Source organism: Symphalangus syndactylus, chromosome 15 (genome assembly GCF_028878055.3).
Source record: "Symphalangus syndactylus isolate Jambi chromosome 15, NHGRI_mSymSyn1-v2.1_pri, whole genome shotgun sequence".
In the NCBI taxonomy this organism is placed as follows: Eukaryota; Metazoa; Chordata; class Mammalia; order Primates; family Hylobatidae; genus Symphalangus; species Symphalangus syndactylus.
In genome coordinates, this window is record NC_072437.2 from 101,615,370 (window position 1) to 101,628,688 (window position 13,319).

General features: G+C 44.0%; 2 protein-coding genes across 5 annotated transcripts in view; one reads left to right on the forward strand and one right to left on the reverse strand.

Annotated features, from left to right (window-relative positions):
• Positions 1-1,908, reverse strand: part of SPART (spartin) — an 80,990-nt gene extending 79,082 nt beyond the window's left edge. The window contains exon 1 of the mRNA XM_055244239.2: positions 1,886-1,908. The gene's annotated coding sequence lies outside the window, so the exon portion shown is untranslated. The remainder of the gene's footprint in view (positions 1-1,885) is intronic.
• On the forward strand, positions 1,850-12,902 carry CCNA1 (cyclin A1). 4 transcript variants are annotated; one of them, XM_055244246.1, is made up of 9 exons: positions 1,850-1,992; positions 2,869-3,057; positions 7,650-7,896; positions 8,088-8,212; positions 8,665-8,888; positions 10,001-10,205; positions 11,140-11,253; positions 12,207-12,340; positions 12,646-12,902. In XM_055244246.1, the coding sequence occupies exons 1-9, from the start codon at positions 1,915-1,917 to the stop codon at positions 12,695-12,697; spliced, it is 1,368 nt and encodes a 455-aa protein (XP_055100221.1). In that variant the 5' UTR covers positions 1,850-1,914; the 3' UTR covers positions 12,698-12,902. The 4 variants fall into 4 exon arrangements, with proteins under 4 accessions (XP_055100221.1, XP_055100222.1, XP_055100219.1 ...); XM_055244247.1 differs by having other exon boundaries at positions 2,872-3,057; XM_055244244.2 differs by lacking the exon at positions 1,850-1,992 and adding an exon at positions 2,304-2,565.
• Positions 12,903-13,319: the final 417 nt, after the last annotated feature.

Sequence of the window (13,319 nt, forward strand, 5' to 3'; positions counted from 1 at the left end):
ATAGATAAGGCTAGATTAAGGTGCAGCCATTCAGATGAGGGAAGGGGTATTAAATTATCCGAAGGTATCATTTGGTCACTATGATTTCTTAAGGCTTTTTTAAGGCTAAAGACGGCTGAAAGTCACTGGACACCTTTGTAGCCTTGTTATCTGTTCCTGGCCAGATCTTAGTTGGGAAAAAACAGCCTCAGATCCGCCTCTGCAGGAGTCGGGCGCTCCCCACTCCCTGCACGCCCCGACTCCAACCCTGGCTTCAGCTTCAATCCCAGAAAAGAGGATCAAAACGACAGATTCCACGAACAAACACTGCGCCAGCGCCTCTGTTTTGGAGAAAAGGAAAAGGGCGTGAGGTTTCGGTCATTTTTGTCCGAGCAAATCAGATGACAAGGGGTGTACAAAGGACCAGGTCTCGTGAGCGCAGCCAATCTTGTCCGCTCCCAAGCGACTCAGGCTCTTGGCAGGACTTGCTGTAGAGTCCCAGACGGAGTTAGCCACTGAGTCCTTCAGCGTCCCAGGAAATAACAACACCGTTGGCAGGTGGGGGAGGGCTCCCGGGAAGACATCCAATAGTGGCGCCAGGCAAGAGGACAGAAATGCTCCTTTCATTCACCTTGCGAAGCAGAGCATTTGGTCCCCGTTGGCCTCTGACTCTCTGTTGCGGCAATCTAGATGTTAGCAGAGTTCCCGTGTTTCCTTCATGTTCAAAGGCACAGGAAATCTGGGGTGCAAGCGGACTGCTGTCTCTCAAGGAATAGAAGTCTGTGACAAACGTATAGAAATGAGTTTCATGTTGAACAAGATCCGTTTCTGCGTTCCTCCCTCATCCAGCCTTGATTCTCCAGATGCTTACCAACTTCTTAATATTTGACTCAACTGCACGGCTTTCAACACGCGCTTTTGTTAGAATACTACTATTTTCCCATTAAAGCAATGCCCACACTCAGTTTGCTTGGTGAAAATGTTAATAACGCACACTTAGAAAAACGCTCTTAGAGGGGGTTGCTTGCATAAAGTGGCCATTTGAATAGACTTTGGGTCTGATTTAGAGATTTAGGGATGGATGTTTAAAAAAAAGCAGAAGTAGTAACAGACTATAGCATTGGTAATGTGTGTGTGCATATATACATATTATTTTTTAAAAAATAAAGTTCGATTATTTCACCTGGCTTGTCAGTCACCTATGCAGGCGTCTGAGCCCCCGAGTTTCCAGGAGCCCCCGTAGAAGGACCCCAGGGACTCCTCTCCCCTCGCGGCCGGGCCGCCCGCCCAGCCCCCAGCGCCGCCACCGACCCCCTCAACGTCCCAAGCCCCAGCTCTATCGCCCGCGTTCCTTCCTCTTCCTGGGCCACAATCTTGGCTTTCCCGGGCCGGCTTCACGCAGTTGCGCAGGAGCCCGCGGGGGAAGACCTCTCGTGGGGACCTCGAGCACCACATGCGACCCTAAATTCCCACATCTCTGCCGCCTCGCAGGCCACATGCACCGGGAGCCGGGCGGGGCAGGCGCGGCCCGCAAGGACCCCCAGCGATGGAGACGCAACACTGGCGCGACCGCACTTGGGGCAGCCCCGCCGCGTCCCAGCCGCCTCCCGGCAGGAAGCGCAGGTGTGTGAGCCGAGCCGGAGCGAGCCGCGCCCTCGGGCCACTGTGGGCAGGACGCCGCAGCCTGCGCTGCCCCGAGGACCCCGCGTCGCTCTCCCGAGCCAGGGTTCTCAGGAGCGGGCCGCGCAGGAGACGTTAGAGGGGGTTGTTAGCGGCTGTTGGGAGAACGGGTCACGGAAACAGTCCCTTCCAAAGCCGGGGCCATCGTGGGGTGGGCGAGTCCGCCCTCTCAGGCCGGGGGCGCGGACCAGAGGGGACGTGTGCAGACAGCCGCGGCCAGCCCCACCTCGCCCGGGCGGAGACGCACAGTTGGAGATGGAGGGCCGTCGCCCGTTGGTCCCGCAGGGGCCTGAACGCCCAGGGGTCGCGGCGCGTCCACCCGGAGCGAGTCAGGTGAGCAGGTCGCCCTGGCGATGCGGCCCCGGAGAGCGCAAGCCCGTAGCGGTCGGCATGGAAACGCTCCCGCTAGGTCCGGGAGTGCCGCTGATTGGCCGATTCAACAGACGCGGGTGGGCAGCTCCGCCGCAGCGCTGAGCCCGGCCGCCTCCCAGCCTGGAATCCCTCGACACTTGGTCCTTCCCTCCCCGCCCTTCCCTGCCCTGCCCTGCCCTGCCCTGCCCTGCCCTGCCCTCCCTGCCCCGCCCTGCCCCGCCCGGCCCGGCCCTGCCCAGCCCAACCCTGCCCCGCCCAGCCGGCCAACCTCTTAACCCCGATCCTCCAGTGCACTTGCCAGTTGTTCCGGACACATAGGAAGATAACGCCTGGAATAGCGGGGCCGGCTTTGGGGTCCAGTCAGGTTTTGGGGCCTCCTGTCTGGTGGGAGGAGGCCGCAGCGCAGCACCCTGCTTGTCACTTGGGATGGAGACCGGCTTTCCCGCAGTCATGTACCCTGGATCTTTTATTGGGGGCTGGGGAGAAGAGTATCTCATCTGGGGAAGACGAGGGCTCCCAGATTTCAACTTTCAGGTAACGTGGGTTTAGTATCACGACTTGGAGGCTTGTCAGAATGTTTCTCTCCTTCCAGCCCAACACGAGGTCTTGGGATAAAAAGCCTTCCTCGGGGATTCAAATGACTGTTTTGGTTCAGAGCAACTTTGATCGCCTGTGCAGTCGCACCTGCCCTTTCAGCCCTAATAATTTCTGGGAAGATAAGCAATTGGTGTTAGTCCCATTGCTTGGTGCTCTCCCTCCTAGAGGTTCGCTGTGTCCTTGGAGCCCCGGGTGGACGGGGTTGACTAACCAGCTTGTCTGTTTCTCTTTCCCTGGTAGCAGCAGCCCGTGGAGTCTGAGGCAATGCACTGCAGCAACCCCAAGAGTGGAGTTGTGCTGGCTACAGTGGCCCGAGGTCCTGATGCTTGTCAGATACTCACCAGAGCCCCGCTGGGCCGGGATCCCCCGCAGAGGACAGTGCTGGGGCTGCTAACTGAAAATGGGCAGTACAGGAGGACCTGTGGCCAGGTAATGACTCAGACGCACTGGGAATGATGCTTGTGGAGAACGGCTCCCCTGCTTTGGGGCCAGGTGCTTTTCTCTTGCCCTGGTACCTACAGCTCCCCCTGAGTATTACAACCCTGGAATCTGGACTACAGGGAAGTTGATTTCTTTTCTTTTCTTTTCTTTTCTTTTCTTTTCTTTTCTTTTCTTTTCTTTTCTTTTCTTTTCCTTTTCTTTCTCTTTCTTTTTCTTTTCTCTTCCTTCCCCCTCTCCTCTCCTCTCCTTTCCTTCTTTTTTTTTTTTTTTGAGACGGAGTTTCGCTCTTGCCGCCAGGCTGGAGTGCAGTGACGCGATCTCGGCTCACTGCAACCACCACCTCCCAGGTTCCAGCGATTCTCCTGCCTCAGCCTCCTGAGTAGCTGGGATTTCAGGCACCCACCACCACACCCGGCTAATTTTTGTATTTAGTAGAGATGGGATTTCACCATGTTGGCCAGGCTGGCCACCAACTCCTGACCTCAGGTGACCCGCCCACCTCGGCCTCCCAGAGTGTTGGGATTACAGGCGTAAGCCACAGTGGCAGGCCAGTTGATTTCTTAAGATCACCTTGAGGGATTCGGTGTTCAGCTAGAAATAGTGATTAGTTTTCTTTGTTATTTTTTCCACTATCAAGGAAATAGGTCTAGGAACTGTTTGGGTTATGTATATTAAAGTAAATTAAGGGCTGGGCTAAAAGGAATGTGAATGCTTCCAAATAAACTGGGGTTCCTCCAGGTTACAGCAGTGTTCACATTGATGCAGGCTGTGCCTAAAGCAAACCTGGATAATCTTGGCTGTGTTCATTGGGGATAGTGTTAAAATCAGGATTAGATCAGGCTAGACTAGATTACTCCAAAATGGGTGTTTTGAAGGCAGACATCTTCCCAGTACTGACTAAGCAGCTATGCTAACAGGTAATGGTTCCTCAGATATTAGTTGTGTGAACTTAACTGATCATAGATACCTTATCAGACTGAAAACTATACCTTTCCTATTTCATAGGTGAGAAAATCTGAAAAGTTTAAGCCTCTGCCAAAAGAAAGCTATGGTAGAAACTAGATTAGAAGCCCCTCATCTACTGATCTGTTCAAAGCTTTGGAGAAAATTGAGTGGAAGTGGTTTTAACAAATTTTAATTTGCTTAGTAATGTTTGCTTTTTAAAACTTAAAGCCTGAGCCGGGCGCGGTGGCTCAAGCCTGTAATCCCAGCACTTTGGGAGGCCGAGGCGGGCGGATCACGAGGTCAGGAGATCGAGACCATCCTGACTAACATGGTGAAACCCCGTCTCTACTAAAAACACAAAAAATTAGCCGGGCATGGTGGCGGGCGCCTGTATTCCCAGCTACTCGGGAGGCTGAGGCAGGAGAATGGCGTGAACCCAGGAGGTGGAGGTTGCGGTGAGCCGAGATCGCGCCACTGCACTCCAGCCTGGGGGACAGAGAAAGACTCCGTCTCAAAAAAAAAAAAAAAAACTTAAAGCCTGAGACTTGCTTCTTATGAATTGTCAGTTGTGCCTGTGTTGAATGGTCGCATTTGAAATTCCCAGTTGCTAACCTCTTACGTGACATGGTGCCACTTCTGCATTTCCCACAGCTATCCTCTGCAACCTGCTTAGAAATCTATTTTGTACCTTCCCTTCTCTGTTTAATCCTCAGTGACCTCCTCCTTCATGCCCACTCTCAGCTGATCACTTTGTATCCTATTTTCCTAAAAATATAGAAGCAAGCAGAAGAGAATCTCCACATGTCCCCGTGTGCCATATAATCTGCCATCTACATCCTGTTATGTGACTGCTATGTCCCTGCTCTCATGCGAGGTGGCCCCCCTGCCATGTGTACAATATACTCATGTCTTCTTGCTTCTTCAAGGATGTCGCTATAGCCACTTTTCTTTCTCTCATTAGTTTTTTCTTTTCTACTGGGCCAAACCTTTAAGCATACAAAAATATTGCCATTTTTCCATCTTAAAAACCTTTCAACTAAACGCTCCCTCTGAGTATTACAACCCTGGAATCTGGACCACAGGGAAGAAATTGATTTTGTAAAATCACCTTGACCGGTCCCTTTTTCAGCTAGAAATGGCAATGAATTTTCTTTGTTAGTTTTCCATATCAAGGAAATAGGTCTAGGAACTGTTTGCATTATGTCGATTAAAGTAATTGAAGTGCTTAAAGAAATTTAAGTAATGGGACAGAAGCTATCCCATTTAAAGCCACATATCTTGAGAGTTTGTTGTATCTTGACATATATAATGTTGCCTTTCCCACTAACATGTAAGCTCCATCCAGGTGTTGATTTAGGTTGTCATGTTCACTGTTGTGTGTCCATTACTTTGAACAGTGCCTGGGCCTGGCCAGGACGGCACACATTGTTTATTGGATGAATGCTCTGTCTCTAGTTCTTTTCCTGCTCTATTTTGACTCAATTCACAGTCTTTTCCTTCCTCGACTGATCAGCATTATTTCATATGGTTGATCATTCTTTTTCCTTTGAAATAATTTCTTCTCATTCAGCTTGTAGAACACCACTCTCTCCAAGTTTTCTACCTAGCTCATTGGCCACTGTTTGATATTCTAATTGTTACTTATATATGTATAGTCTCTACAAGTTAGAGTGCCCTAGAGCCTAGTCTTTGATCTAAATCTTGCACTCACTCCCTTAGTGGCCTCTTAGTCTCCTAGCATTAAACACTCTCTATTTGGTGATGACTGATATTTCTATCTCTGGCCTGGGCCTCTGAGCTTTATTGCAGGCTCATATATTCAGGAGCCTACTTGGCATCTCCACTTAGGTCATATAATAAGCAATGTGTAAAACGAAACATCCATCCTTTTCCCTACTCCCAGACTGCCCTTCCCAAGTCTTCCTTATCTCAGTAAATGGAGTATCCATCCTTCCTGTTATTTAGCCTCCAAACCTTTGTCTTCCTTGATTCTTATTTTTCTCTCACCCCACATCTAACCTAATGAGAAAATATTATTAGCTCTACTTTTTAAATGTCTAGAACCATTTTGCTCTTCACGGTTTACAATTACTTCCCTGGTTCAAATCCCTATTGTGTCTCACTTAGAATTTTTCAAGTTTTGTAATTGATTGGCTTACTTACTCTCCACCTATGCACAGCCAGAATAATCCTTTTAAGAAATAAAAAGATTATGCCACTCCTTTGCCCAAAATTCCAGTGGCTCCTGTCTCTGAATAAAAGCCAGTTCTTAGATCAGCCTTGGCAAGTGAACAAAAACAAAATAATAGTAATGAAAACTAATCCTTAATTGTCCTATGGTAAGTCCTTCATTATTGGCCTCTCTTTTCTTTCTGTCCTCATGCCCTATATGACTGTCTCACTCTACTCTGTTTGCTCCTACTGTGTCTTTTCTAGTTTGTTTCCTTCCTCTCCCACAGACTAGAATATAAACTCCATCAGGGTAGTTCTTTTTAAACATTTCGTTCACTGCTAAATTCTGGGCACGAGAAAAGCTTCCAGCACATAGTAGATACTCAGTAAATATTTGTTGATTAAATATATGTCCCAGCCTATGGACACAGTATCTATGTAGCAGGAGTCAAACCTGGCAGTAACTTGGTTATCTGGTTACAGTAACTTCTGATTATGACTCTTTGTTGTCTTTGTGATTTCCCCCCATTTACTACCATAAGTGTTCATTTTCTTACTAGACATAGATCATCTATTTAACTTGATAAATAAAAGGGAAAGTTATGGAACCACCTACTAACTTAGAAGTAGCCTTCAACAGTATACACCAAGATACATTATAAACAAAAGGTTAATGTGATAGACAGAGCTGGCATTTGCATAAATATAGCTCAGGTTCGTAGAGCTTGCCCACCTGCCCTGATTCAGCTGACATTCATGCCATCTGGCATGGCTCACCTTAACATGCAACAGTGTTTGATGCATTATGCTTGTTCACTGTGGTGGCACCACAGTTGTTCCCATTGTTCATGTTATAAGAATAGAGAAAAAGGAGAAATGATTAAGAAATTTCCCCAAGAGTAAATGCATTATGTCATATGTAAAGGTTCTGTGGCTTGTAAGAGAATTTAGCAGCATCAGTTTCCAAAATCGTGTTTCTTAATAAGTGGATATAAAATGGAAATATTATAGGGGCCTTCTGGCTAAAAAGTTATTTATTTAAGGAGGGGAATTGTAGGAACTCAGTCACTGCATCAAGAGTTATGCTACTTATAAAATCTCGTGATGCTATAAATATAAAAGCCAATTTACAGTTTTCCCTTTATATGTGGTACCCATTTCATTTTGGAAGAGAGCTATACGTTTTCTTTTTTCTACAATCTTGAATTTCCTTTGATACATATGTGAGGCAGATTAAAATTTTAGGTAGCTCTTTCTCCAAATATCAAATGTAGACCAAGATAAGGGGGGAAAAATTACACTTTTGAAGATTTTTTTTTTTTTTTGGAATTAAATTGCCGACATAGATTTTTCCCTTTAGAATTTATCTTACCTTCCCAGGCTGTTGGTTTGAGTCATGCAGGTTCACATTGCCTCTGTGGTCTTTGACGTGGCCTCTAACAAAAGATTTAAACGTTTTTTAGGGGATCACACGAATCAGGTGTTATTCTGGATCAGAAAATGCCTTCCCTCCAGCTGGAAAGAAAGCGCTCCCTGACTGTGAGGTCCAAGAGCCCCCCAAGCAAGGGTTTGACATCTACATGGATGAACTAGAGCAGGGGGACGAAGACAGCTGCTCAGTTAGAGAGGGGATGGCGTTTGAGGATGTGTATGAAGTAGACACCAGCACGCTCAAGTCAGACCTGCACTTCCTGCTGGATTTCAACACAGGTAACTGACTTGCCTATGGTTGATGGCTGATGGTACCTTGTATTTATAACTGCCTGCAGCATTCAATAGCTAGTAACTAGCAAGAGAAAAACAGCAAGTAATAACTGTATTCACAACTGCCTGTGGAGGGTTAGTGGATTGAACAAATGTTTAAATTAAATGAGTTATCTGACAATGTTGAACTCTTGCAGTTTCTCCTATGCTGGTAGATTCATCTCTCCTCTCCCAGTCTGAAGACATATCCAATCTTGGCACAGATGTGACAAATGTGACTGAATATGCTGAAGAAATTTATCAGTACCTTAGGGAAGCTGAAGTAAGTTTTCCTGCCTTCTACTTCAATCTTCAGGACCCAAGCTCTTATTACTAAGATAAATTATAAACTCTTGGTCCATAACCACTAGTGAATGGCACTCTTATGCCAGCTAAACATAAGAATATCTATGAAAAATAATAGTTGTGATGGCAAGTTGCAATTGCTTGGACTATTTCTACATGATTCAAAGGGTTTATATGTTAAATATTTCATTCTTAGGAATAATTCATATTGCCATTTTCCCCTGCCCCCCCAACCCCAGGTTAATTTGCTAACCAATTACTTTACAGAACCAGAAATTTACACTTTCTTCCTTGTTACAATAAAGATTTATTTGGCTCTGATCAGGATCTTTCCAACCTTTGCTTGTGAGATTTTTAAATAGCAACTGTAGTATGGAATGATCTTTCTGAAATTGCAACTACTAAATATCAAAACCTTTTCCCAATCAGATAAGGCACAGACCCAAAGCACACTACATGAAGAAGCAGCCAGACATCACGGAAGGCATGCGCACGATTCTGGTGGACTGGCTGGTGGAGGTTGGGGAAGAATATAAACTTCGAGCAGAGACCCTGTATCTGTCTGTCAACTTCCTGGACAGGTTCCTTTCACGTATGTCTGTTCTGAGAGGGAAACTGCAGCTCGTAGGAACAGCAGCTATTCTTTTGGCTTCGTAAGTGTTCTTTCAGCTTGCATAATATGAAACTATCACTTGTCAAAACACTGAATTTTTGTCCTCCATTTCTTATTGAAGAAATGCAATGCTTGATAATTAAAACTAGTCAGGTGTCCTTTGATAAAAAATCATCCTCTTCACAGGATTGACTGAGAAACTGAATCTTACCACATGTTTACTCTTCAATCACCTGGTTATAATTTATAGCAACAAGTTCAATGTCATGACTAAGGCAGCCGTCAGCTCAAATTCAGGATCTAATTTACCTATTTTGCAGTGTAGCCTTTTGGCTATTTCCTGTCTATTAAGTCCTATTTGAAGACAGTGTGGTTACAAAAAGCTGTCTTCATGATCTAGCAAATGACCCATAATAACAGGTTTATTTGGTTACAGTGAATAAACTACTTCAACTGGTTCCTGTTACTATCAGTCATTCGTAACACAGTACCTAATTTTGTGGGAAAAGAGAGCTGGGTTGTGGCTGAGCTACCTTTAAGTTACCTGTCACTAAGTGGTAGTTTCTTTTCTGTTCTTCTGGTCTCAAACATTCTATTGTTAACGCATAAAAACTTGCCAAAATTCCCCTAAGAAAGTAGAAACAAAGGCAGAAGGAAAGAATTGATCATAGTGAAATTATATTGTTATATCTCTTGGCTGTAAGCATCATTTGCTAATTCAGTGGAGAAAGTTGAACAGCATCTTTTTAAAAACTAGAGGCCTGTGGAGTTTGTTTCTATCATTGTGTTGATCATAACACTTTTTTCTATGAAGTGATTTGAGGCCTGTAGAATGTGTAGGAATTTACCTGTAGTGTCTGTCATTCAGAATCTTTCAGTGTATCACAGGCCCAAACCTAAAATTCTCAGTTGGAAATTGTTTCTGTTACTATTCCTAGAAGTAAATGTAGCATATCCTTGTAATAATCATGTTCTTGGTCCAGAAACAAGCTCCTAATATTTTCACAGCCTTGAGTCATTCAGTGGTATTTAAGTGGTTATGTGTCTGCAAAGTAAGTCTGCAAGGGCCATGCGGAGAGGTGTGGCTTATGGTAGCACAGGAGCAGAGCCATAGGTTCCAAGTTTTACTTCTAAAAACTCTTCCTTTTCCAGGAAATATGAAGAGATATATCCTCCTGAAGTAGACGAGTTTGTCTATATCACTGATGATACATACACAAAACGACAACTGTTAAAAATGGAACACTTGCTTCTGAAAGTTCTAGCTTTTGATCTGACAGTACCAACCACCAACCAGTTTCTCCTTCAGTACTTGAGGCGACAAGGAGTGTGTGACAGGACTGAGAACCTGGCTAAGGTGTGTATGCTGCGTGATTCCCAGGAACTTCCAGTGCCAAGGAGCGTAAAAATCAACCTTTCCCAATCATCCTTCAGTTCTTTCCTTTTCAGTTTTCTTCCCACAGGCCCACAAAAACTGTCCCAGTGCTGAAAGAGAGCTAATTTTAAGAACCCAGCTTTTGGTTATAAGGCATTACTATTGACTATGGCAGGCACGGGTTGTCTAATCACCCAACTATTTAAAAATTTAAGCTTGGAAACTGTTCCCTTATTGGATACAGAACGCATACAAGCAAAACCTCCTAGGTTTATAGAGTGGGAACAAAGTAAATCTAGTTTAATATGGTTCTAGTCACATCCTAGTATATTAAGTAATGAGCATTCTTTGGTTGTTTGGAGTTACAGAACTTTAGTTGAAGGCATTGAAGTATTGGTTTGGTCAACTGGGTTTCCAGCGAGCATATTCTAGGATATCTGGTATTTACGTGCTGTGCAAAGAGTAATAAGGATGTCCACATGTTTTACTATGTTTCTTCTAATATGAGATGTTCCCACTGGTGCTGTCCTAGTCGCTGAACTGCATGCATTTGCCTGATAGATTAATAGCTTTAATATTTTTGTCTTTTGGCTAAAATCTCTGTTCCAATTCCAGCTGCCAGAGCAGTGCCACTTTATCTCAGCATAAACCTAAACTATTAGCATAAGAAAAGTAACCTATCACCTATACTTTGAGTAGGCCAAATACTTTTGCATTGACATTTTACCAAAACATAAATGTTACTGTTATAGACAGGCATACCAATTACTAACCCAGCAAATAATTTTGAGCATCTATTTCTGTAGATGCCGACTGAACAAAGATAAGATACCTTTTATTTCCTTGCCATTTCCAGGCTTACTTGTGACCTTAGTCACATTTCTAATTCCAATGTGTTTTCTTCTCTTGTGCTTAGTATGTAGCAGAGCTGAGTCTACTTGAAGCAGATCCATTCTTGAAATATCTTCCTTCATTGATAGCTGCAGCAGCTTTTTGCCTGGCAAACTATACTGTGAACAAGCACTTTTGGGTAAGATTCTAACCTCTTTCTAGATGAAATTCAAGGTCTATCTAGAATGGGCTTGCCTCTTATGAGGGCAAGTTAGTTTAATAAGGATCTGGTCATCTTGACAGCAGACCACAACATGCCTCTGAGTCTTCCAGGTCAGTCTTCATGGCTTTGACTCAATGGCTTCACTCTATGAGGAGTGAGATTGCAATAAGTCAAGGAGATAGCATTACATGCTCCTTAAACAGAAGCAGGCCTGGAAACCTCAGTGCCCACTGTTATTCAGGGAGGGCCCTTGAAGTACAATCATTGACCGCTTCAAGCAAAAGCTGTTGACTTTTTTCCTCTATATTAAAAACAAAAACAAAAACAAAAACAAACCTGGGTCCAATTAGGATGGCCAGAATATTGCACCTCAGGCTTTCAAGACAACAGGGCAGTAAAGTGTTGCCTCTTGCCCAAGAAGGTGGCAACATCAGAAATGGACCCCTAGGTTGGTTCTGAAGGCTCACTGTTGTACTAAAAGAAGTGGGGTGTCTACCTTTATTTTCATGGATGCTTATGTTTTTTTCTGCTGCATTTTCTTTTTTTAAAATTTTTCTTTTACTTTTTTTAAGCAATTCTTATTCCAGCACTGCAGTGTCTTGACTAAAAAGTTTTCATGTTGTGTACAAATAGAATGATCAGGCAAGCAGGGCTCTATAAGGGACCAGTAAAAATTTCACTCATGAGGGAACAAGGAAAGTGATCCAGCCCCAAGTTGAGCATTATAAATTTGTAATATGAGGAAATTTAGAGCCCTGGCTGTTCTTTCTGATATTTTACCTCTAAAGTCTCTGAAGGGGGTTCTGGTTTCTTTCAAGATGAATGTGAATATTTACTAAGGGATTAATTCCCTTTATTTCAAATTGGTTATCTTCAGATCTCTAATATATAGTTATGTGAAGCAATTTTTTTTTCTTTTGTCTCGTTAGCCAGAAACGCTTGCTGCATTTACAGGGTATTCATTAAGTGAAATTGTGCCTTGCCTGAGTGAGCTTCATAAAGCATACCTTGATATACCCCATCGACCTCAGCAAGCAATTAGGGAGAAGTACAAGGCTTCGAAGTAAGTCACTGACATTTTCATATCTTAGCTCTCTATTTAAAGCTTAATGGGTTATAGTAATGGTTACTAGATTAAAAATAGATTAAATTGTATATCTGGTGCCAGGTTGGAAAAGTAAGGTTACATGTACAAATTTACGAATAAATTTGAAGAGACCTAGATTTATAATTTGTCAGCTTTTAATACTCGTAGTCAGCCAGCTTCCTTCCATTCTGTTAAAACTACTGGAAAGTTTTCTGTGGCCTGAGATTTTATGAAACCAAAGTCCTTGGCTTGTGCTGACCTTGCTTTGGGTCTTGTTTCAGGTACCTGCGTGTGTCCCTCATGGAGCCACCTGCAGTTCTTCTTCTACACTAAGTTTCTGAACGGAAGCACTTCCAGAACTTCACCGCCACATCAGAAGTGCCATTAATTGTCATAGGCTTCTGCAGTTTGGATCAACTAATGTTGTTTACAATATAGATGACATTTTAAAAATGTAAATGAATTTAGGTTCCCTTAGACTTTAGTAGCTTGTAATATAGTCCAACATTTTTTAAACAATAAACTGCTTGTCTTATGACCGTGTGTGAGACTTATTTACTAATTATCATGGCTGACATATTCGTCTGGAATGTTTGTTGAGAGTATTAAAAGTGTTACGTCTATTTCAAGTATTCTTCAAAACTGGTTTTGTAAATGTGGCATGCTATTAGGATTAAGGATTCCAAGGCATCCAGGGATATTCATGTTTGGTAAATGGCTGCTCTGAGGCTTTTTTCCTTGCTGTCTCTTTATTCCCCAGGTAGCTCTCCATAGATTAGTAAAGGAAGGAAGGGACAGCCTAGACAGATGGGTGAAGGGATTTGAATAAGCACTGCCTGCTCTAGCTTCACTCTACCATCCTAGTCAGTAAGACAGGGGTTGAGGCCCAAATGTAGTCACATACCTCTTAGAGGTCACTGACATTTAATTCTAATCCAAGGATAGCTGCTCATTT

Excerpts from the sequence above, each read along its gene's own strand:
- CCNA1 (XM_055244244.2), top strand. The coding sequence starts at position 2,458 with ATGGAGACCGGCTTTCCCGCAGTCATGTACCCTGGATCTTTTATTGGG. Across the intron at positions 2,566-2,868 it reads TCCCAGATTTCAACTTTCAG|CAGCAGCCCGTGGAGTCTGA; the intron begins GTAACGTGGGTT and ends TTTCCCTGGTAG. Across the intron at positions 3,058-7,649 it reads ACAGGAGGACCTGTGGCCAG|GGGATCACACGAATCAGGTG; the intron begins GTAATGACTCAG and ends AACGTTTTTTAG.